At 36.0% G+C, this 25,883-nt stretch overlaps 2 protein-coding genes across 2 annotated transcripts; both read left to right on the forward strand.

Annotated features, from left to right (window-relative positions):
- The first annotated feature begins 332 nt into the window (after positions 1-332).
- On the forward strand, positions 333-18,460 carry LOC146930927 (uncharacterized). The gene is made up of 15 exons (XM_085702399.1): positions 333-640; positions 875-5,816; positions 5,909-6,097; positions 8,737-8,851; positions 9,031-10,081; positions 10,494-10,941; positions 11,698-11,751; positions 11,863-14,716; positions 14,810-14,923; positions 15,062-15,192; positions 15,716-15,808; positions 15,941-16,210; positions 16,385-17,039; positions 17,303-17,378; positions 17,458-18,460. The coding sequence occupies exons 1-15, from the start codon at positions 426-428 to the stop codon at positions 17,555-17,557; spliced, it is 11,307 nt and encodes a 3,768-aa protein (XP_085558525.1). The 5' UTR covers positions 333-425; the 3' UTR covers positions 17,558-18,460.
- Positions 18,461-22,382: 3,922 nt separating this feature from the next.
- On the forward strand, positions 22,383-22,834 carry LOC146930928 (stress-induced protein). The gene has a single exon (XM_085702400.1). It carries the CDS (start codon positions 22,438-22,440, stop codon positions 22,663-22,665), a length of 228 nt encoding a protein of 75 aa, XP_085558526.1. The 5' UTR covers positions 22,383-22,437; the 3' UTR covers positions 22,666-22,834.
- The last annotated feature ends 3,049 nt before the right edge of the window (positions 22,835-25,883 follow it).

Raw genomic sequence — 25,883 nt, forward strand, 5'->3', positions numbered from 1 at the left:
AAAGATAAAGGTTTGAAGTGTCTTGTGTTTTTTTACTCCATCTATCTTTTTTTTTTTTTTTGAAGAATACTCCATCTATCTTGTTTCTCACATTTTCAAAATTATCTTTAAACTATCGATTGATCCACAAAAACATCATTTTGTTTTCAAAATACTTTTTCTTTGTTTTCTTAAATAATTTTTAAATGATATCTTGAGATGCTCAAGAAGAAAACTATAAAGATTAGAAAGAAAACATTTTGTTCCAGCTACTTAAAAAGGAATTAATATTTTGTAGATATGTTAATAATGTTAATAATATAATTAGAAAAAAAGAAGCCAAAAGACAAAAGAGCAACGAGTTAAACAGAAAGGTGTATTTGTGTCCTGGGGTTTACAGAGTTGAAAGAACTTTACTTCACCAAGCAACAGAAATGAAATGAGAGATGCAAGGCCTTCAACAACAACAACAGCAACTAGCATCACTTCTCTCCGCCGCTCTCCCCAACCTCAACAAAGACTCCTCCGACGACGACCCCTCTTCTCGCCTCGCCGCTCTCAACTCCCTCCACCGCGCCATCCTCCACCCTCACAACTCCCTCCTCATCTCTCACTCCGCCTCTTTCCTCTCCCAAAATCTCTCCCAACTCCTCTCCGACAAGTAACCCTAATTCCCTCCTCTCCTCCTTCTTTATTCAATTCATTATCTATAAGCACTGACACATACACCAGACGCACACTTACACATACAAGTTCACACCGGACACACGGACACCTAAGGTGTCCGTGTAGTTTATTATTATCGTTAATTATTGTTATTTATTTTTATTTTTATTTTTTTATTTTAAACTTTTCGATTTTTTAATTTTATTTTTGTTGTGAAATTCCGTTGCAGATCGTTTGAGGTGCGTCAAGCGGCGGTTACGGCACACGGAGCACTGTGCGGTGTAATCTGTTCAATTCCCGTTAACTCTAACGGCCGGCAGAATCATGTCATACTCAACACTTTGGTTGACCGTTTCATCGGTTGGGCATTACCGTTACTCAGCAATGTTACTTCCACTGACGCTACAAAGGAACTCGCGCTACAAGGTTTGCGCGAGTTTCTTAACGTCGGTGGAAATGAACGGTATGCTTTACCTATTCTCAAAGCGTGCCAGGCGCTTTTAGAAGATGATAGAACTTCGTTAGCGTTACTTCATGCGATTTTGGGGGTCATAACGTTGATTTCGTTGAAGTTTATTAGGTGTTTTCAGCCACATTTTCATGATATTGTTGATCTTTTACTTGGTTGGGCTTTGATGCCGGATCTTGCGAAATCGGATAGGAGGGTTATTATGGATAGTTTTTTGCAGTTTCAGAAGCATTGGGTTGGTGGTTTGACAATGTCTTTGAGGTTGCTTACTAAGTTTTTGGGGGATATGGAGGCTTTGCTTCATGAAGGAATTTCGGGGACGCCTCAACAGTTTCGGAGGCTTTTAGCTTTGCTTTCTTGTTTTTCAACAATTTTGCAGTCTACTGCTTCGGGTTTGCTGGAAATGAATATGCTTGAGCAGATAATTGAGCCTCTTAACGGGTTGCTTCCGAGATTGCTTAGGTGTTTGCCTTTGATTGGGCAGAAATTCGGATGGTCTGAATGGATTGAAGATTCTTGGAAGTGTTTGACTTTATTAGCTGAAATATTGCAGGAACGGTTTTCGAGTTTTTATTCTCTTGCACTTGATATATTGTTTCAGAGCTTGGAATATCAGGCTGGGTTTGGGAAGATTAGTTCTGTTCAAGTTCATGGTGTTTTGAAAACTAATCTCCAGTTATTGTCCTTGCAAAAACATGGCCTTCTCCCGATGTCTGTGCGGAAGTTATTGAAGTTTGATGCACCGGTTTCTCAGCTGCGATTGCATCCAAATCATTTGGTGACGGGAAGTTCTGCAGCTACCTATGTTTTCTTGCTTCAGCATGGGAATGCAGAAGTTGTTGATGAAGCGGTCGCCTTATTGATTGATGAACTGGAGCTGTTGAAGAGCGTGATAGGAAAGGATACCGATGATTCCGATCAGTTCAATTTCGATATAGATTCTAAAACATTTTCGAAACTTGAACTGTTTGCGGTGATCAAATTTGATTTGAAAGTTCTATTAGCATGTGTTTCCATGTCTGGGGATAGCAGTTTGATTGGCCAAACAGAAAGAGCTACATTGTATCTTATGAGATTGGAAAAGTTGTTGTCCTTTATCATGGAAAAGATGAACCCTTTTGAGCTGCCTATTCAGGCCTTCATGGAGTTGCAGTTTGCTGCAGTCAAGACAGTGGAGAGGCTAAATTCAGTTGAGTTCTTAATTAAGTGTTCCCTAAGAGAACATAACCATGGCGAAGATTCTGTTGAGTTTCAAGCTAAAAAGGAGGATGATGACGATAAATTCTGTGATGGGTTTTCTGCCGTGATTACTGAGAATTTGGAAAAGTACAGCAAATTCCTTGTAAAAGCCCTTCATGTTTCTTCTCCTCTGGCTATCAAAATAGCAGCTCTAGATTGGGGACAAAAGTTGTGCGAGAATGTTATGGCTGTTAATAAGATCGCAAGCTCAAAAGGCTTCTCTTATGAAGCATGTGGAAATGCTGGTGTAATCATGAACTTGGTTTTCTCACTTCTAGGTGGTACATTTGAGAGGGAACCGGAAGTAAGATCAAATGTTGCAATAACCTTGGAGATGTTTATACAAGCAAGGCTTTTGCATCCTGTATGCTTATATCCCTTAGCTGAAGTGATACTGGAGAAACTTGGGGATCCATCAACAGAGATACAAGATGCATATGTGAGACTGCTTTCCCATATTTTGCCAACTACCATATATACATGTGGTCTCTATGATTATGGGAGATTTAGACCTGTCGATCTCGGGTTTGGCAATACTACAAAGATGCACTGGACACAATTATTCGCCCTGAAGCAGCTGCCACTCCAACTTCAATCACAACACCTGGTGTCAATCTTAAGTTACATTTCACAAAGATGGAAGGCACCTCTTTCTTCTTGGATCGAGCGCCTCATTCATAGCTGCCAGAGTTCAAAGGATGCTATTTCAAATCAGCCTGAAGAAACAGGAAATCTTGGTGCTAATTGTCCGTGGTTGGATGTACAAGTGGATGAAGGCATGCTTGAAAGAGTATGTTCTGTCAATAATATAGCTGGTGCCTGGTGGGCTGTACAGGAAGCAGCTCGGTACTGTATTTCTACACGTCTTAGGACAAATCTTGGTGGGCCTACCCAAACATTTGCGGCTCTAGAGCGCATGCTGTTGGACATTGCACACCTTTTGCAACTTGATAATGAGCAAATTGATGGGAACTTAAGCATGATAGGGTCTTCTGGTGCTCATTTGTTACCAATGAGGTTACTGCTTGATTTTGTTGAGGCTCTGAAGAAAAATGTATACAATGCATACGAGGGTTCTGTCATTTTACCATCTGCTACCCGTCAGAGTTCTGTATTCTTTCGGGCCAACAAAAAAGTTTGCGAGGATTGGTTTTCTCGTATATGTGAACCAATGATGAATGCTGGATTGGCTCTACATTGCAACGATGCTGTTATTCAATACTGCACACTTCGTTTGCAAGACCTTAAGAATCTTTCTGTATCAGCTTTGAAAGAAAAGCCAAGGGCTCAGGTAACTGATAACCTCCACAATATCAGAGGAAAAAATAAAGGAGACGTCTTAAAAGTTTTAAGACACATTTCACTGGCTCTTTGCAAGAGTGCTGAACCAGATTCTTTGATTGGCCTACAAAAATGGGTTTCAGCTACATTCTCCTCCTTACTTGGGGACGAAAACCAGTCCTTCAATGAGTGTGGAACTGTTGGACCCCTTTCATGGATAAGTGGGCTTGTATATCAGGCAAGAGGCGAGTATGAAAATGCTGCAGCTCACTTTACTCACTTACTGCAGACGGAAGAGTCGCTCAGTTCCCTGGGCTCTGATGGTATACAGTTTGTTATAGCACGTGTAATTGAGAGTTATGCTGCTGTATCTGATTGGGAATCTCTTGAAACCTGGCTGCTAGAATTGCAATTGCTTCGTGCTAAGTACACTGGTAGAAATTATTCTGGTGCCCTGACAATGGCAGGCAATGAAGTTAATGCAATCCATGCATTGGCACGTTTTGATGAGGGTGATTATCAGGCTGCATGGTCATCCCTTGATTTGACACCTAAAAGTAATAGTGAGCTTACCCTTGATCCAAAATTAGCCTTGCAGAGGAGCGAGCAGATGCTTCTCCAATCGTTGCTCTTCCAGAAGGAGGGAAAGAGTGATAAGGTGCTTCATGACTTGCAGAAAGCAAAGTCAATGTTGGAGGAACCACTTTCTGTTTTGCCCCTTGATGGGTTAGCTGAAGCAACACCTCTTGCTATACAGTTGCACTGCATTTTCCTTGTAGAAGAGGATCTCAAGCTTAAATCAACTGATGAGAAGGCCAAACAACTTCAGTCATCAATAAATTCTCTTCAGCCATTTCCATTCTCTATAAGTAAAATCCGCCAAGATTGTAATCCATGGCTGAAAGTTCTTCGGGTTTATCAAACCATTTCCCCAACTTCTCCGGTTACTCTAAAATTCTGCATGAATTTGCACAGTTTAGCTCGTAAACAAAGAAATCTATTGCTGGCAAATCGTTTGAACAACTATATCAAAGATAACATATCTGCTTGCCCAGAGGAGAAACATCGCAATCTTCTTGTCTTAAATTTGCAGTACGAGAGCATTTTACTGCAGTATGCTGAAAACAAATTTGAAGATGCTTTCACAAACCTTTGGTCGTTTTTAAGCCCTTTTATGAGTTCTTCAACATCTAGAATATTTGACGTGGAAGAGAGAATTCTGAAGGCCAGAGCTTGCTTGAAACTCGCTGGTTGGCTACGGCGTGATTTTTCAGATTGGAATCCAGAGAGTACTGTTCAGAAGATGTTAGCAGATTTTGATATGACTGAATCAACTTCAATTGGCAAAAACGTCAATAATGAAAATATAAACTGTAAACAGAATTTGGGTTCTATTATCGAGGAAATTGTTGGTACAACAACAAAATTGTCTTCTCGTATTTGCCCCACCATGGGCAAGTCATGGATTTCTTATGCTTCTTGGTGCTTTAAGCAAGCCGGAGGCTCACTCCCTGTTCAGAGTGAAACTACCCTGGATTCTTGCTTATTTTCTCCCATACTTGTTCCAGAAATTTTGCCTGAGAGATTCAGACTGACCAAGGATGAAGTTAAACAAATCAAGTCATTGCTTTTGTGTCTTCTTCAGGACAATATTGATATGGAAGGTTTCATAGATGAACAGGAAGAGGAAAGCTCTCGGTATGATTCTGCAGAGCACTCAAGTACCGAAAATCCTCTGCAGAAATTGGTAACGCATGTAGTGAATATTATTGAAACCGCTGCAGGGGCACCGGGTGCAGAAAACTCCGGTGGAGAACGCCTTTCAGCCATCGTATCTTCTCAATTAAGGATCTGTTTGTTAAATGCAAACCTTGGGCCGGAAGAATCTGACATAGTATCTACATTGGATGATTTTGTTGATATTTGGTGGTCTTTGAGGAGGAGAAGAGTGTCTCTGTTTGGACATGCTGCTCATGGTTACATACAATATCTTTCTTATTCTTCTTCCCATCTTGGCCATAGTCAAATGCTTGGGTCTGAAAATGACACTTTCAAGCAAAAAACTGGCAGCTACACTCTGAGGGCTACTTTGTATATATTGCATATACTTCTCAATTATGGTGTGGAATTGAAAGATAATCTTGAATCTTCCCTTTTGGTTGTTCCTTTGTTGCCATGGCAGGTCGCGTGCTAGATCTTGAACTTTTACTTTAAATTCTATCAGTTTTAAAGGGATGCTAGTTTGCTGAAGTGTTGCATGAATTGTTTTTTTAGGAAGTTACACCTCAGCTGTTTGCACGTTTGAGTTCTCATCCCGAAAAAGTGGTTCGGAAGCAGTTGGAGGGTTTGCTGATCATGCTGGCCAAGAACTCTCCTTGTTCTATAGTTTACCCAACTCTAGTTGATGTCCATGCTTATGAAGAGAAGCCTTCAGAGGAGCTTCATCATGTGCTGGGTTGTCTGGTAATGTGAAAAATTATGTTTTCATTTTGCAGCTTGTATATATTTTTTTGACAACAATTGTTTTCTTTCACATCATATGGAAGTTCTCACCATGCAACAATTCAACTAGCATGACCTGGCCCTCTGGGCAGTGTTTTTTTAGCCAATCTTTTCAGAGTGAGAAATGATTTAGTAGTATTGATGTCTGATATATAATTTAGTAGGTTTTTGGATAAGAAATCATTTGGTTTTGGTAGAAAAAGTAAAACCAATCACGAGGATTTACCTAATACCTTTATTTTCCATGATAGTTGGTGTTTAGAGTCCCACATTGGATGTGAAATCACCTGAAAAAGAGTTTATAAGTGGACATCCTTTACCTTGCAAGTTACAAGCCAATTTTGTGTGATTGAGTTAACACTAGCGTGAGTTAACTCACACAGGGGCATTTTAGTCTTTTCAGTTGGGAGCGAGCAATTTCTGTTGGGTAAAGAGCAGAATTCTTATGGTTTTAACCTAATAAAAAGGTTCTCAACAAAAGCCTAGTGGTTTCTCATATCCCTGCTCAATATCAATGGGCTGACATGCTCACCAAACCCCTTTCCACTGCCAGATTTCTTGAACTCAGAGACAAACTGGGGGTGTCTAATCCACCCTCAATTTGAAGGGGGAGTATTAGAGATATAGAGTTGTTAGCTTAGAGATTAGCTTAGCATTACTTAAAGCATTACTTAAACTGTGTTAGTAATCTTGGTTTAACCTTGGAGCTAAGTATGTACAGCTGGCATATCATTGTAAGCCACTATATATACTATACTCTTCAGTGTAATCAATTACAATTGAGATAATACAAATTCAGTTACAAAACCCTTTCTCTCTCTTTTCTCTCCTCTAACCGACTCAAGCTCCATCAATGGAGTCTCTGAACTTCTAACAGTTAGTTTATTCAACAAAATATATTAGTTAAATCATATGAAGTTCATTAATTTAATTATTATTGTTATTATTATTAAATGTTAACCTTAAATTGATTTACTTGTAAAAAAAAGATTTATATTTGAGATTTTAGCCTCATTTCATTGTATTTCGATTTCGATCCAAATATGTTTGTGCAATCTTGAATTTTTAGTTGATTATTAGTGTTTTAATATGCGTGAGAAGGTTTTCCTCTCCTAGGGTTTGAGTGCCGTCGCTATCCCTTGTGAGTGCATCGTCACTTATTGAGTCTCTTGCCTCCAAATTTTCAATGTTTGCTCTCGTGAATAAGGATTTGTAATTTTAATTTTTTGTTTGTCTTTCTACAATAATGAGAGAGGGAGAAAAAGAGAGAAATCAAAAACCGCGATCGAATCCCAACTATGAGCAAGAGAAAGATAGTAGTAACAATAGAGTGAAAAAGCTGATAGTGTGCCCACAAGAGGTCGACAGAGAAGGGCCACATAAAGGAGAGGAAGATCATGGGCTAGAAATCGGAGGTGTGATTGCAAATCACCTCAAATTTAGTATTCTATGAGAGTACCAAACAAACACATTAAAATGGATTGCCATGTCATTAGCAAGAAGATCTTATTGGGAGACATTACGACTAGCTTTGTAAATTCAAAGGACCGATTGGCAAATGTCTTCCCTTATTTCTTTGAGAGATCCTCAGATTGATTACATATGTAATAAGCTTGGTCCATATGATTTACTCCCTCTGGCCTTCTTTTTAAGCAAATCTATCCATTTGCACACTTATTAAGAAGTCAATTTTTGTATTGATTTTATGTAAAAGTTGTGTTACAATTGCTAAAATGACCTTATTTAATTACTAGCAGTAAACACCAATTTTTTTTGCTTATAAATAAGGCCGGAGGGAGTATATGCTTTAGCTTGAGGGGAGTGTTAGAATTATTGTAAACAGGATAAATATCCTGTTACAACAGTTATGTAAATTTTAAATCCTTGTATTTATAACTAGATTTTAATATTCTGCTGTGTGTAATTAGATATAATAATTCTCACTTGCTTTTCTGGTCTCTTTCTCAACATTCTTAATTAGGAAATACGAGTTTCATATAAAGGGATAATGGAATCTTGCACTGTTCATGCTTCAAGCCCAAAAGGCTCTTGCATGAAATGGTTTGTATGGTTTGTAAAGATATAAAACCAGTTATGGCTTTACGTAACAACATCAGTTTTTAGAAGAGTTGGATGGTGATAGTTTTAACTCAGAAATTGAACTGCAACACCAAATGTCAAATTTATCTCTTGATCTTTCTGTGAGTCTTAGGTCCCATTGAACTTGAAATAATTTTGTTGGTTTAGTAAAGAGGTTCTGTGAGTCTTAGGTCTGCGAGTCTTGGGTCCTCAAATGAGTTTGAAGTGTTAGTGCTCTACACTGAATGTCATCATAAGTGACTAGGCATACTTATCAAATTATGCACTACACACTACTTAGTCTGAAATTGGATTTCGGATAAGCAAGTGGATATCAGTATGTTTTTCAGCTGATTGAGCATTTCGATGGGTACTCGTTTGTTTGACCAGGCTTCTTTATCACAACACACACTCATTAGTTTGACTGATACGTCAATTGCTGTCATTGATTTTATACCGACTTTATCTTAGCTTGCTTGGTCAAAGTAGCATGTAGGATGATCAGTTTTTGTTTCATGCAGAGGGAGCTTTACCCTAGATTGGTTCAGGATGTTGAACTGATGATAAATGAGCTAGGAAATGTTACTGTTCTCTGGGAGGAATTATGGCTCAGTACTCTTCAGGATCTTCACACAGGTTTTTTTCCTTATTTGACAATATTTCATTGCTCTTGGAATACCTTTTTATTGATCTACATTGAAGAATTATTGACTCTTTTTAATGTTTGATGAATGAATTTCACCTTTTCTTTTTATTGTACAATTTGGATTTTTCTGCTGGTGAACAGAAATGGGGCTAACTATATGTTGTTGCAGATGTGATGAGGAGAATAAATGTACTTAAAGAGGAGGCTGCAAGAATTGCAGAAAATGCCACACTTAGTCACAATGAAAAGAGAAAGATTAATTCTGCTCGTTATTCTGCAATGATGGCTCCAATAGTTGTGGCTTTGGAACGTCGTTTGGCTTCAACTTCTCGAAAACCTGAGACTCCTCATGAAGCTTGGTTCCAAGAAGAGTATAAAATCCCACTGAAATCAGCTATTATATCCTTCAAGACTCCTCCATCATCTTCTTCAGCTCTCGGGGATGTATGGCGACCTTTTGATAGTATTGCTGCATCCTTGGCTTCTTACCAGAGGAAATCTTCAATTTCCTTACAAGAAGTTGCACCACGCTTGGCTCTGTTATCAACTTCAGATGTTCCGATGCCAGGTCTTGAGAAACAAATGAAAGTACCTGATTCCGGCAAAGCAACTGATCTTCAAGGGGTTGTTACCATTGCTTCTTTCCTCCAACAAGTCACTATCTTATCAACAAAGACTAAGCCTAAGAAACTTGGTATACTTGGTTCGGATGGTCAAAAGTATACATATCTCCTTAAAGGACGAGAAGATTTGCGCCTTGATGCCAGAATTATGCAACTGCTTCAGGCTATAAATGGTTTGTTGATTTCTTCTTCTTCCACACGCAGCAAATCTCTTGGCATTCGATATTACTCTGTGACTCCAATCAGTGGCCGGGCTGGGCTAATCCAATGGGTGGATAATGTAGTCAGTATTTACAGTGTATTTAAATCTTGGCAAACCCGTGCCCAGCATGCACAGTGTGTGGCATTGGGCACTGCAAATACAAAATCCTCAGCTCCTCCACCTGTTCCTCGTCCCAGTGATATGTTTTATGGGAAGATCATACCTGCACTTAAAGAGAAAGGCATTAAGAGAGTGATTTCACGAAGGGATTGGCCCCACGAAGTCAAATATAAAGTTCTTCTTGACCTCATGAAGGAGGTGCCTAGACATCTTCTTCACCAAGAGCTATGGTGTGCTAGCGAAGGATATAAAGCCTTCAACTCAAAAATGAGAAGGTATATTAATGGAACTTTAAGCTCTTACTGGTGTATTTTGTGGTTGCCATTTATGATTAAAAATCAATGGTTAAAGTTCATTGTCTAAATGTGGATTTGGTTTTTGGGGATTTATTTATATATTTTGGCTTTCCCCTTTATATTATGGGATTGGAACTGCCTTTAAACAGAGTAAGTTTAGTTCATCCTACACTTTGGAGGCTTGCGATTCTTTCATTACATACTAACTTATTCTTGACATTAGTTCCTTTATGTCCTCTCCTCGTATGATTAACCAAATTTGTCTTTATCTTGTTATCATTATGTTGCAAATACAAAATTCTGTTTGTAACTATTCTATTTGAAAGTGTTTCCAAACCCTTTACTGTTGTTGTAAATTTATCATGATTGTCTTATTTTCTTCAATCTGCAGGTATTCTGGAAGCCTTGCTGCAATGAGTATGGTTGGTCATGTTCTGGGACTGGGTGACCGACATTTAGACAACATTCTTATAGATTTTTGTGGTGGGGATATTGTACATATTGATTACAATGTGTGTTTTGATAAGGGACAAAGACTAAAAATTCCAGAGATCGTTCCTTTCCGTCTTACACATATGATTGAAGCAGCTTTAGGACTTACTGGAATAGAGGGTAGCTTCAGAGCAAACTGTGAGGCAGTTATTGGCATTCTAAAAAAGAACAAAGACATACTTTTGATGTTACTAGAAGTGTTTGTTTGGGATCCACTTGTGGAGTGGACACGGGGTGATTTTCACGACGAAGCTGCAATTGGTGGTGAAGAAAGGAAGGGCATGGAGTTGGCTGTTAGCTTAAGTCTATTTGCATCTCGAGTGCAGGAAATTCGCGTTTCCCTACAGGTACATACCGAACTAAAAGTTATATATATGTATATGCATTCTACATAAGGAAGTATGTTTGATGTGCCCTGACATAATTAGATGAGTGGTATTACAAACTTTGATTTATAGTGTGTTTGGAAAGTCAGGTTTTCTGTGGTGTGACCGTGTGGTAGCATGAAGCTATGCCTGTAAGACTAAGGCTATAGAACTATTAAGTTTTTATATTGGGCCTAACACAACCCTACAAATCTGGTTTTGTAAGGATGAGTTAGGCCCTATATAAAAACTTAATATGGTATCAGAGCCTATCGATTCGGGTCATCCATTATGTATATACACGCACCAAGCCCAATAGTGCTGGGCATGAGGGGAAGTCCCACATAGATTAAAGATAAGGCCTTGCTAGAGTTTATGAAGAGTGGCACCTCTCACCTTACAAACCGGTTTTGTGGGGTTGTGTTGGACCCACCCACAAATTCTAAGAAGAACGGTGGAAGTGAAGCAAGCACATTGTTAATATATACTTTTGAGTGCCAAGACAAATGTGTGCATCCACATATTACATGATATAGTTTTATAACTTGCATGTGTTTAAAATAAATATGCATGTATTTTCGTATTTGAATTCTTCGTTTGTAGTAACCTTCAATTAGCAAATCCTGGGTGTGAAAATTGTTGTAATTCAACTTATCTAGGTGTTTATATATTTTGTAATACTTTCATGATTTCTAAAACATTATTAATAGTTTTTTTTTCTTTCCAAAATCTGAGTAGGAGCACCATGATCAATTACTGACTAGCCTGCCAGCTGTCGAATCTGTACTTGAGGTAATGATCAGCATGAATTTTTTGGCTACATTTTGATCACAGCTTTGGTTATTCATATTTCTCAGATAAATTATTTCTTTATTTGAATTGACTTTAAGAACTATGTACCAGAGGTTTGCCGATGCTCTAAATCAATACGAGATTGCCTCTTCTATATACCATCGAGCTGACCAAGAGAGGTCTAGTCTTACATTACATGAGACATCTGCTAAGTCGATTGTTGGTGAAGCAACCCGGAATTCAGAGAAAATACGGGTTTCGTTTGAAATTCAGGCTCGGGAATTTGCTCAAGCAAAGGCTATGGTTGCTGAGAAAGCTCAGGAGGCAATGACTTGGGCTGAGCAACATGGAAGGATTCTTGATGCTTTACGATGCAGCTTAATACCAGAAATAAGTTCTTATTTTAAGCTGAGTAACATAGAAGTTGCCTTATCTCTTACATCTGCAGTTACTTTAGCAGGTGTTCCACTAACTGTTGTTCCTGAGCCAACACAGGTACAATGCCATGATATAGATAGGGAAGTTTCTCAATTCATAGCTGAGTTGGATGATGGACTAACTTCTGCCATAACTTGTCTGCAAGCGTACTCCTTGGCTCTGCAAAGAATTCTACCATTAAATTACCTTTCAACTAGTGCGGTACATTGCTGGGCTCAAGTTCTTGAATTATCTGTCAATGCCCTGTCATCTGATATTCTCTCTCTTGCCAGAAGGCAGGCTTCTGAACTTTTTGCAAAATTTCATGTAGATAGCACTGATTCCATCAAACGCAGTTATGATGATCTTTGTCTTAGAGTGGACAAGTATGCTGTAGAAATAGAAAAGTTGGAAAATGAGTGTACTGAAATAGAAAGTTCTATAGGCTTAGAGTCAGAATCGATAACTAAGGATCATCTTTTGTCAGCTTTCATGAAATTCATGCAATCCATGGATCTTTTGAGAAGGGAAGGTGGAATGTCTTCCATTCAATCTAGATATGATGGGACAAACAGTACTAGACTTTTAGGTGAGCTAGAAGAGGAGAGGGAGAAAGTACTAACAATTCTAAATATTGCTGTAAGTTCATTTTATAATGAGATCAAGCATAGAGTAATCAATATATATAGTGATTTGTCAGGAGGAAGAAATCAATACAATATGTTGCGGAATGATTCTGGAACTATTTTTGCTTGGTTTGAAGAACAAGTAGAAAAATGTAATCTCCTGACAGAGTTTGTCAATGATCTAAGGCAATTCATTGGAAAGGATATCTCTTCTATTGACAAAAACAAAGATAATTCAAAGTTTTCGTCTGAAAGTAATTGGGTTTCCATTTTCAAAACCATTCTGACTTCCTGCAAGGGATTGATTAGTCAAATGACTGAAGTTGTTCTGCCAGATGTGATACGATCCGCAGTTTCATTAAAATCAGAAGTTATGGATGCATTTGGGTTGATCTCACAAGTTCGAGGGTCTATAGAAACTGCATTGGAACAGGTTGTGGAGGTCGAAATGGAGAGAGCATCACTGTTTGAACTTGAGCAGAATTATTTTGTTAAGGTTGGTCTTATTACTGAGCAGCAGTTGGCTCTTGAACAAGCTGCAGTTAAGGGCAGGGATCATCTTTCATGGGAAGAGGCAGAGGAACTTGCATCCCAAGAGGAAGCTTGTAGAGCACAACTAGATGAACTTCATCAAACTTGGAGTCAGAGGGATGTAAGGACCTCTTCACTTCTTAAGAGAGAAGCTGATATTAAAAATTCACTAGTTTCGGTGAAATGTCAATTTCAATCTCTAGTTGGCGAGGAAGAAAAAAGCGAGCTACATATTTTGAGAAGTAAAGCACTATTGGCTGCACTTGTTAAACCTTTCTTAGAACTAGAATCCAGTGATATTATGTTGTCTCCAGCTGATGGTTCTCTTGCGACTCCCTCAAGTAAATTTCACACTCTTGCAGATTTTATAAATTCTGGGAATTCCATTTCTGAGTATGTCTGGAAAGTTGAAGGTTTATTAGATGACCATTCATTCTTTATTTGGAAAGTAGGTGTTATAGATTCTTTTGTTGATGCATGCATACATGATGTAGCTTCGTCGGTTGAGCAAAATTTAGGCTTTGACCAGTCCCTCAATTTTATGAAGAAAAAACTTGAAATTCAACTTCAGAAACACATTAGTCAGTATTTGAAAGAAAGAGTTGCCCCTAGTTTGTTGGCCTGTTTGGATAGAGAAATGGAGCACTTGAAACAATTAACAGATTTATCAAAGGAACTCACTTTAGATCAGGTGAAAAAGGATGGGGCTGCAAAGAAGGTTTTACATATGCTTGAGGAGTATTGTAATGCACATGAAACAGCTAGAGCAGCAAAGTCAGCAGCTTCTCTCATGAAAAGACAAGTGAGTGAGTTGAAAGAAGCTCTTCAGAAAACTACCCTTGAGGTAGTTCAGATGGAATGGATGCATGATGATAGTTTGAACCCATCATATAACAGAAGAATCACATATGAGAAGTATCTTGATACTGGTGACAGCTTGTATCCAATCATTTTAAATCTCAGCAGATCTAAGTTATTGGAAAATATACAATCTGCCATTTCAAAAATCACGTCGTCAACAGATAGCCTTCAGTCTTGTGAACAACCTTCTCTTATAGCCGAAGGACAGCTTGAGAGAGCAATGGGTTGGGCTTGTGGGGGTCCAAATTCAAGTAGTTCTGGAAATTCCTCAACTAAAAATTCAGGAATTCCTCCCGAGTTCCATGAACATATTAAGAAACGGAGGGAGATTTTATGGGAATCTAGAGAAAAAGCATCAGACATTGTGAAGTTATGCATGTCGGTATTAGAGTTTGAAGCATCAAGAGATGGGTATTTGCTTATACCAGGGCAATCGTATCCCTTTAGGAGTGGTGTTGATAGAAATACATGGCAGCAATTGTACTTGAACTCACTAACAAGATTGGATGTTACTTTCCATTCTTATACACGTGAGTTTGCAATATTCCTCTATAGTTGACATCACTTCACTCCAATTAAACTTCTGCATGAAATTGAACTTTGCTTTCCTGTTCTCGAAATAGGTACTGAACAAGAGTGGAAGCTTGCACAATGCACTGTTGAAGCTGCCTCCAGTGGATTATATACTGCTACCAATGAACTCTGCATTGCCTCTCTGAAAGCGAAGTCAGCTTCCGGTAGATCTCACTGATCCTGGTTACTGGTCAATTGGACATTGATGTTCAAACATGCATATGCGTGTTTTATTTGATTTTTGGGTGTAGCAGCATTGTTTCTGCATATTTTAACTTAATATGTTCTTTACCTTTATATAGGTGAGTTACAAAGCACAGTTCTTTCAATGAGGGATTGTGCGTATGAGGCTAGTGTTGCATTGTCTGCTTTTGCTCAGGTTTCAAGGATGCATACTGCTTTAACTTCTGAATGTGGTTCTATGCTTGAAGAGGTGCAGTCTCTACAGCACTTGATGTTACCTTGTATTACTAAGGATTGTAATTCTGAACTAATTTTCTTCTTGGTTTATAGAATTTGATATCTATTGATGTCTAATACATTTATTGTTTATATCATTATATGGTTCTAAATTTTAATATTAACAAGACCAATTATAAGCATTTGAATTTTTAATATTAATGTAATTTGATGAACTTGTCTCAAAATCTTCTAGTTATGTGATACTTACCTGTTAACCATGTAATAGTAAATTATGAGCCCCCTTTCCACCAAATTATCCCAATTCATTAAACGGATTTGGTATACAAATAAGAAAATTTACCCTGATTACCCAATCTCCTGTCACCATAGCTTAAACAGTATGATTGATGTCCAGTTCATAAAAGGATTATTACTGTCTGCAGTTTGCAACACTCCGTAAAAAGTGTATAAATTAGGTGCTATGTGTTCCTTTAATCTCCTTAGGTCTTCATTCCATTGATTGTTTGTTACCTAAAGTTGCTTTGTTGTTGTAGGTTCTAGCAATAACTGAAGATGTACACGACGTTTACAATCTGGGGAAGGAGGCAGCTTCAATCCACCTTTCTCTCATGGAAAATCTTTCAGAGGTTTTTCTTATCCCTTTGTAGATTTATAATATGACTGTCAGGTTTCGGCTGTAACTTTCTATTCTATATTTCCTGATATCAAGCTTCACCCTAAAGTAAGATTGTATTTTGGTGGTTTTATGTTTTCGATAGGTGAATGCCATCCTTCTTCCACTTGAATCGGTGTTGTCTAAGGATGCAGCTGCTATGGCTAATGCTATAGCTAGGGAAAGTGAGACCAAGAAGGAAATATCACACATCCATGGACAAGCTATATATCAATCATACAGTTTAAGGATCAGGGAGTCTTGTCAGACCTTTAAGCCATACGTGCCATCTCTGACATCAGCTGTGAAGGGGCTTTATTCACTATTAACTAGGCTAGCAAGAACAGCTAATCTCCATGCTGGGAATCTGCACAAAGTAATGTGAAAGTTTCACGATATTTTTGGTTATTTGTTTCTCTTTTATACATATGTGTGTCTGTGTGTGTGTGTACACATTTATATGAAATCCATGCAAAGAAGTTTTATAGATATTTTTTTTTTGGCTCATATTTTGAAAGAACAAATATAAATTCGTGCTATTTGTTTTCAGGCTCTCGAAGGAATAGGAGAAAGTCAGGAAGTAAAATCACAGGATATTGTTTTGTCTACATCAGATGCTGGTGGTGGTGATGCTGTTGAGTTTGATAGTAAAGAAGGGGAGAGTCTCTCTAGGTCTGATGATGACAAGACAGAAGATATTATTGGCTTTTCTCGACTTTCTTTGGAAGAAAAAGGATGGATATCACCACCAGACAGCAGCTTCTGTAGCAGCTCAGAATCTGACAGTACATCTGCTGAAGTTAGTCTTCCTGATAGCTTGAATGATTCGGCAGAAAATACAGATATGCTTTCACAGGTGTCTAGTAGCAGAAACCCTATCAGTCATTTACATACGTCTTCTTTGTCTCAAACTGATGTAGAAGAAATCTCACCTTTTGAGGTGTCAGAATCGTTTCCTCTGGAAGCTGATCTCGACAGTGCTGAATCTCTACTGTTAACTAATGAGGCCACCGAACATCCCAATGCTATGCCTTTTCCCAGTGAGAAATCTGTTGCCAGCTCTGCTGTCTCCCAGAACCCATCAAATGAGAACTTAAAATTTGATGGGGAAGATGATTTTCTTTCTACAAATAAAGCTAAGAATGGCACAGATCACCGAGAAACTCCCGATGTTGACTTCAATACTAGTACTCGCGTAGGAAGGGGTATGTATAAAGTCTTTTTTCAACTACTCATTTCTTGTCTCTTTTCATTTGATTTAAATCTCACATTAGTAACCAAGTGATTGGGCTCAAGTGGTTAATGAGCTCCAGTTAAGGATGAATCATTTGGGAGAACTTGAGTTTCAATATTGGCTGGAACAATGTGCGAGATAGGAACAGCCAACAATCTTTTACATTCACCCTCGTAGTATTTAATTTATGTTCTTTGACTTCATAAAACCTTTTCTGTTTGCACTTATCTGTAGGCAAAAATGCTTATGCCCTGTCAGTATTGAGGCGGGTTGAGATGAAAATTGATGGTCGGGATATTTCTGAACGCAGGTATGGGTATATAGCTCTTTTTGGCACTCAATCTTCTGCTGAACTTTATCACTGATACCGAACCTTCTTTGAATTTCAGAGAAATTAGTATTGCAGAGCAAGTAGATTATCTACTAAAGCAAGCTACTAGTGCAGATAATCTTTGTAACATGTACGAAGGTTGGACACCATGGATTTGAGGTTTCAGGAGGTTTCTCATACTTGAACATCTTAAATAGAAGTCCCATTCCCAATATCATGTAAGAACTGGCCTCAGGCATGTTCAGTTGATCAAGGTGTGGAGTAGGACCTTTGGTGTGATTATTTCCTTGTGACAAGGAATCCCCCACTCCGATGTTTTTGGAGGTCCCTTTAGTCTGGCCATATTGTGAAGTCTACCAATGATCCCAATTAGTAATCTATGCATGGCCGAAACTGAACTGAGTTCTGTTTAGATTCCGCCATCCTTTTGATTTCAGCATTTGTCCTGGCAGAGTTATTATTTCACACCTTGCATGTGGGATTGCATCTTCTATCCCATGATATGCTGCAGAGAAGTTCAAGGCTCGCAGCTGGTCTCGTGGAATATTTTAAAAATTCGGTGCCTTATCTTCTGATGTAAACAGTGCACTGCAGCTTTGAATACCTGTTACTTGCATTGCCATATTGATCGAAGAGTATTATTTGGATCCCCTCGGCTCTTGAAGGCTAAAAGAAAAGACGCTGTATGCTAACAATCGGGCTGTGGATTATCCCGTTATTGTTTTGGCTGGAGCATTACATGTTTGCAAAACTGAAGTCCAGCATCAGTTGCACATATCCGTAATATTCATATATATAAGATTAGGTCAAATAATCAACCGCGCTTTCCTTTATTATGCAATGGATGTATTCAATCCTGCCCAAGATTGGGTTGGTGATTGATATTTGAACTGTTTGACATTATTGTAAATTTCATGTACTTTACCATTTTAGTGCTCTTGTGCAACTCTTCCTCTATAGAAGGAAGGAGCTTGTATGACATTTGTGCACCCAATTGAGAACCCAAGATCTTAGGTTCATATCATAATATCCCTATAAAGAATTTAGTATGCTCTCCTCAATGAGAATCATATGGATTATAATGCCTATGCTATGATATCATCAATGTTAAAAGATGACCTTAGCTTTAAAATTTTTTCCATTTTATTATTTTAATTTAAATAATCTTTTTAAATAATTTTCGAAACATACTTAATCAAGTGTGTAACTTGTATCAAATAAAAAACTTCTATCAATCTATAAATCATGCATCCTTAAAATTTTGGCTTACAAAAAACCTTTTCTGTAGCTTCCTATCTACTTAATTCTAGGACTAAATTTCTTCATGTGCATGAAATTTTCATGTTTTTGTTAAGGAATAACATCCTATAGATAAGTATAGGCTGTTCATCGTAGTTATCCTTGTATATAACTCCTGCAGCAGATGTGCCACTAGGAGGGATGGAGGGAGCACGTGGCAATATATGAGACATGGTACGAGGATCTTCAGTCGGCCGCCGTTAATGCAAACCTCAGTACATTGTAACCGAATCTGATTGAGCCAACAGATACTTTGCAAAGGTTAAAACAGTGGCTATTTCTACGGTGCAAAAATACAACTCAACTTTTATGTGGGTGGCGCAAGTTGTTTTTGTATATATTAGACTAGATAGTACCACGGTATTGCTATTTGCTAGTGGTTTTGCGTATAGAAAGTATTTACATACTAATTTTATAGCATGGTTGGTCAATAATAATAATAACCTAATACCACGGTATCGCTAGCGGTTTTACATACACAAGTTTTACCTTAGCACAAAAGCTTCTATAGTACTTCCTCTTCCGTTCCGGATTAACTAAGTCATTTACTAAAAAAAATATGTCCCAAAATAACTGAGTCATTTTAATTTTCAATACTACTTTCATCATTCCCAATTCAATATATTCCACTTTTTCCCCTTTATAACTTTAATTAATACTACTTTCATCATTCTCAATTCAATATATTCTACTTTCCCTTTTATTTATACATTTTTCTTAATATGTGTGAAATGAGCCAATGACTCAATTAATTTGGGACGGAGTAGTTGTTTATATAAAAAATTACTTTCCAGTATTTCAGCTCAAGCATGAAGTTATTGGGATTAAATATTTTATTTCTTAACCGACTTAATTCCTTATCCTTATATATATCTCATCAACTCCAAACAAAATCCAAAGCAAACATCCACTCTACAAATACTAGTGTTTTTCCTTCCTAAATTTTGAGCTTACTAATATTTTACCTACCGATCATTTTAGTGCTTTTGGTCTTTTTGTAGTGATGTCTGGACTTGTGGATATATGGACAAACGAGATGTCCAAACTGAGAGAAAGAGAAAAGGAAAAGTGTCAAATTCGGAGTATTCACTCTGCTGCCTCTAGCAACTCCACTCAACATGAAGCTAGCCAAGAAAAGAACAAGACTTCAACCGTGCAAATTTTCAAGCCAAGGTTGCTATTTTCGGAGGCTTCACTTTCCATGCTTGTTGAATGTTTTAACCCTTGAATAAAAGAACATAGGCTAACACTTGAGGTATGTTTGGATTGGTGATACAAGGTGAAATGTAGTGAAAAGGAATGGAATAAATTAACTAGTTTGATTACTATTCCATTTTACTTAAATTTATTTCAGCCTACCATACAAATCCAAATATATCACGTGTTTCTTAACCCGGATAAGTTATGTATGTGTGTGTATACTGTATAGTTCCTTGAGATTGCTCAACAGAATCCTTTTTCTTTAGTGTGGACAAGGGGGAACACCCCCTACTCAAAATAAAATCTCTTGTTAATTAATTAGTTTGTAACTTGTATATATACGAATCATTTTGAGTTCTCTAAATCAATCATCATTTTGAGTTCCATAACACATCTCTTATTGATAACATCGACTGTATTAGATTGATTAACGGTTTAGAATTTTCCTCACTTCTGTATTATTATCCACGTGAAGAGAAAGCAAGATTAATCCTTTATAATAATCAACACAAAATAATAATAAAAGTCATCCTTATATATTAGGTTTAAATATGACATTACTTTAATCCTATATATTAATATTATTTTAGTTTAATAATAATAATAATAATAATAATAATAATAATAATAATAATATTGTCGTTTTATTATTTACATGTGCCAAGAATCCAGAGAATTAATATTATTTAATCATTAGCTTGGAACTGTATATTTGGAAAATAAGCACACATGAAATTGTTGGTTAAATGGAAGTAGAACCGCTGGATTATCCTTTTCCATGTATCCCTACCTTGACTGGATTTTAAGGCTTTGTTTGGAAATTAGAGGTGAAGATAGGAGTGTTTTGGGAGGGTGAGAGTAGAGGAAAAAATAGTGAAATATGTAAATTTTTGAGAAATTATTTTTAATTATAGGATCATAAGTGAATAATTATGTTTAATATATTTTTAATTTTGAGTGTATTCTAACAACTTAGATTAGATTTGGAGAATTTACTCAAACTCTCCAAAATCCTTATTCAATATTAGCGGATAGACGGGTGCAATAGTGTCCGTCTGTCGGCTCTTTTCACTACGCTAATGTATGTGTATATTTTATTATGTTTGTTTATATAATTTTGATTACAATTTTTAAATTTTTAAATATTAATGAAAATTATTCGTGTATCGAGTTATTTACGAATAAAATCCAATGAATTTTTTTTAAAAAAAATTTACCTTTAATTTTTTTAACCAAAGAATACATGAATTTTAATTATTAATGCATGAATGTGAGATATTTTTTAGGCGAAAGTTAAATATTTTGGTTATTCATATCATCAAATTGTAGAAACATATATGAAAAAAAAAGTCTGGAAAATGATCCGTATAAGAAATTAAAATCGTCAAATTTTCGAAAAAAATGACAAATCTCAGTGTCCCAAATATTATAGACCAGAGATTTTATATTCTTTTTGGGAAAATAAACAAAAGCCTTTTGTTATTTAGGACGAAGGGAGTATTATGTAAGCATGAGTAACAGACCTCCTTGGAGACCCTTAGGAGCCACTGCATCCCTTAAGTTTTCTATAAATCCAATATTAGGCATAATATTTCAACTAATTTGTGGTTGTTGCAGTGGATATATAGGCGATCTCTCATCGTACTAGAGGGCATGGGACTTGAACCGGGATCCCCTACACTACATTGAAGACTATGAATCAGCACACTATAAGTTAGATAATTTCTTGAAACAGTTTAATATATATTCCACAAATATTTGATACCTCTAACAAAATAACTTAGGACCCGTCACCGATAAAAATCAAACACATAAAAATATAAGTGGTCGTGTTGTTTATATCCTATCATATTAGAGAAATTATATGGTATTTGTATAACTAATTTTTTACAACTTTTGAAACAATATTTGATTTTTTGAGAAATGATTTGAACATCTATTTTGTGACAACTCTTGAAAAATTATTTCTTTCATACTTATATTATAGTCTTATTCTTTGTCTATTGTTTTTGACAAATAATAAAAAAAAAAAGACTATCACAAAATTTATCATAAATAATTGTATAAATATCAGTACTCTTTTTTTTATTGGAAAAAACAATAAAAAGGAGAAGAAAAAAAAACAATAAAAATAGGAGAGAAAAAAATCTTCAAAAAAATTTCATCATATTATTCAACTCTAGTGTATTCCATCACAGTTCCATCTTATCCTTATCACCAAATTATGTCCTTCAATAATTACTATCAGACAAAACCATTTACATCAACAACAGAAAAAGAGCAAAAGAAATGGGCCAGGAATATTCTAAACTTTTTAGTATATCCAAACCAACACACAGTAAGTCACGTTCCTTACCTTACTGTGTGCCACCGCATCTAAAGTGCGCCAAAGGTCCAAATGCTTTGCCCCTAGTTTAGTTTCTCATTACAAAAACACCTCAACAAAACCTTATATATAACCCTATTCTCATAAGTTCCTAAAATATTGAAAACAAAACACAAATCCAAACAAACAAAGAAAAAGGAATCAAGAAAATTAATGGCTGCCATTGTAGAGGTATGGGTTGGGGAGCTAACAAAGCTCAGAGAAAAAGTTCTTCCTAGCAACAGCAAGCCTTTGTTTTCAAAAGCCGAACAAGGCGCAGATCAAAACAAGAAGAAGAACGTTGGTGTTCTTCCCCCAAGAGACACCTCTGTTGCCTCTGACTCTTCAACTATGTCAGAGGCAACCGTGTGTTTGCTTATGGATCGATTTGTTCCTTGGTGATAGTATATGTTAATAGTTCAGTAACATGTATGTATATATTCTAGCTTCTTGTGTTTTTTGTTGCAAGATTAACTAAGATGCATGGTTTGTATAATTGTATTGTATATATACTCGATCGATCTATGTATGTTACTTTTCATAGTAATGGAAATTTTACTTCTCTTGCTAATTGTTTGTGCTTGTTTAGATTCGTATATCCAATATCTTAAAGTTTTGCGTGAAAATGTGGTATCCAACTTATTTACGTGGTTGCTTTTAATCGAACGTGATCATCATGAGTTTCCCAATCATAAGTTTTTTATTTTTTATGTGCATAAAAGTTCAGAGGTCACAAGATATTATTGTTGAAAAAGTGCTCTTTGGTCTCTTGAAAATATTTCTCATCAAAAAACAAAAATATCAAGGTCTCTAAGATATTTTTTTAATAAAATATCAATCTTAAGATATGTTTCAAATTAAGGTCTCAATTCCATTCAACTTCTAACAATCCAAACAAATCCTAAGATATTTGAAAGAAAAAAATAATAATTTCTATGCTCTGCCTTTTATATAATCTGTGTAGTTTATATACACGTACGTATATCGCCCCTATACAAAAACAAAATTTGTGGGACTGTGAAAAGGAAGAAGTTCTATTCTAATTCCAACTTCATGAATCTATGATCAAATATTCAATTCGAATCCTCTCCCGTTTCTCTCTTTTTCATACATCGATTTCTAGACTGTTTGTACATATTATAGTGTTAGGTGTTTGCAGTTTTTAGGCATTGTTTTGTGCCTAGTGCTGGAACAATAGTTTTTTGCTTTGACCAAGTGTTGGAACAATAGTTGAAATAGCTTACTTGTTTTAAAAAAAATAGTTGAAATAGTTAAAAATATTTTCCAACTATAGGACCTAAACCTCTAGTTAAATTAGGTCCTATCTATTACAATTAAATAACTTGAAGTATTTCTGGTGTAATTTAACCAAGAAATTACGAGTAAACTCTGATTTATAAGTAATTCTCAAATTAGTCATTAACTTTATTAATATTTTAAACTAGTCTTTATCTTTATAAAAAAAAAATTCAATTAGTTATATTTTTTTTCTCACATGACAAGGAACCTGATTGATTTTTTTCTTGACAAAGAATATACTAATTTGAAATATTAATAGTGTCATGAACTAATTTGAGAGCGTCTTACTTAAGAAATTATTGATTGATTAAGTAAAACTCCAAAGGTTTGGTCTAATAGTAAAAAGTCAAGTCTTGAGTGCAAGAGGTCTTAAGTTCGAGCTCTGCTAGTGTTTATGGAGGGAGATAAATGTAAAATATATCATGATACTAAAACATAGTTTTAAGAGACATTTAGATCAACAAAAATCGATATATTTTATCTAATATTTAACTAGATATATTAACTTTTGTTGATTTTTTGTTTTATAAATAGAACGGAAGGGAATAAAATATATCAGTGACGGTGGGAGTAAAAGATAATCAAGAAAAGCAATCATCTGAGTGCTTGAAACTCTTCCATCTTCCCCTTTTGCCCTTGATAAATTTCGGACAATACTTGGGTGCCATTAATGGTACCGTGCCATTACATCCTGACCATTGATGGCACCCAACACACACATCACACACACACACTTGGGGCAATGTGTGGCCCTGATCTAATGGCATGGTGCCATTAATGGCACCAAAGTGCCACCCATAAATTTCAAAGCACTATAGTATCACGATCATTATTAACGGGTCCAGCTCCATAAGAGATATAAATTTCAAATGCTTGATTGAGACTCCTCCATCTCCCCTTTTGCCCTTTAGACGGAGTACGGACCATCAGTGAGAGTGTCTAGTTACTTGTGTCTCAGTCATGTTGGGGATAACTCCAATTATATTTAAATGAGTTGATTTCAAATATCTTTTTAGATTATTTCCAATCTCTATCAAATGAAAAATTAAAGCTACATTTTTTTTTAAAAAAAAAATTTAAAAAATTTAGAGCATTTTCAACGACATTATTTTGAGACTGACCGCCACAATAGAGTTTGGAAAAGTGGGGTATAACCATCAGGATATGTAAACATATAGTTCTTGTTACTTGCTGAAGCAACGTAACTTATGGGTAACTTGGATTAAAGAAAGACTAAATTACATTTTTAATCTCTGAAGTTAATTTTAAGTTTCATTTTGGTTCCTTGAGCTTGTTTCATTTTATTCTTCTCTCTTAAGTTACAAACTTGTATAATTAATTTGATTTATGTTATTTTCGTTTCGTATTGGCCAACTAATAATATATGAATGTTGAATATTTTGGTCCCTTAAGTTATGGTACAACGTTAAGACATTTTGGTCACTGATAAAAATGACTAAAATGTTTAAAGTTTGTAACTTAAATGATTAAAATATTCGATATTAAGTTAAGTGATCAAAATGAAATGAAAAAAATTTAAAAGTTCAAATTGTGCAATTTTTATAATTTAAATGGCTAAAATGAAACCAACAAAACTTAAGGGATAAAAGCGAAACCTAAAACGAACTTAAAAACCAAAAATATAATTTAACCATTAGAAAATTAATATTATTTTTTTTCCTTTTTTTGCTTGAAATAGTATGCTTTTGTTACATAAGTGAACATCCAGCATATATTCATTTATTTTAGGCTTAATAGGTCATTTGGTCCCTTAAATAATTTCCAATTTTCATTTTGGTCCCATAAGTAATAAAAGTCATGTTTTGGTCCTTTAATTGTGTATCTGTCGGTCAAATAAACCCCATCCGTCAAATAAATTCAATTCCGTTAGTTTTTGGCATCTTCATCTCCTTCCTTCATCTTCTTCTCATCTTCATACCATCTTCATCATCAAAAAAAACCCAGAATTTATCAAATTCATCACAAACCAAACCAAACTACTTTCTTCATCATCATCCTCATAATCTTCAATAACATTCATAAAAAAACCCATAAAAAAATCCAAAAACAACAACAACACAAAACATTACATAAAACATCAACAATGGAATTCGAATTTAATATATCTCAAATTAAAAAAATCCAGAATTTTAAACACCATTAACATCTCAATTAAACAAAAAAGCTCAACTACTACCAAAAAAATTACAAATCCTTAATTATTCAACTACTGCTAAATACTTACAAAATCCTTCATTCATATATCAGATTCCAATTCCAATCAACGACACAATCCTAAAAAAAATTCAACCCAACCTTAA

This window comes from Medicago sativa, chromosome 4 (assembly GCF_051527215.1).
Source record: "Medicago sativa cultivar Bolivia chromosome 4, Bolivia_mono, whole genome shotgun sequence".
Classification (NCBI taxonomy): domain Eukaryota; kingdom Viridiplantae; phylum Streptophyta; class Magnoliopsida; order Fabales; family Fabaceae; genus Medicago; species Medicago sativa.

Coding starts and splice junctions, on each gene's coding strand:
- LOC146930927 (XM_085702399.1), top strand. CDS start 426: ATGCAAGGCCTTCAACAACAACAACAGCAACTAGCATCACTTCTCTCC. Junction 10,082..10,493: donor TTCAACTCAAAAATGAGAAG/GTATATTAATGG, acceptor TTCAATCTGCAG/GTATTCTGGAAGCCTTGCTG. Junction 14,717..14,809: donor TACTTTCCATTCTTATACAC/GTGAGTTTGCAA, acceptor TTCTCGAAATAG/GTACTGAACAAGAGTGGAAG.
- LOC146930928 (XM_085702400.1), top strand. CDS start 22,438: ATGGCTGCCATTGTAGAGGTATGGGTTGGGGAGCTAACAAAGCTCAGA.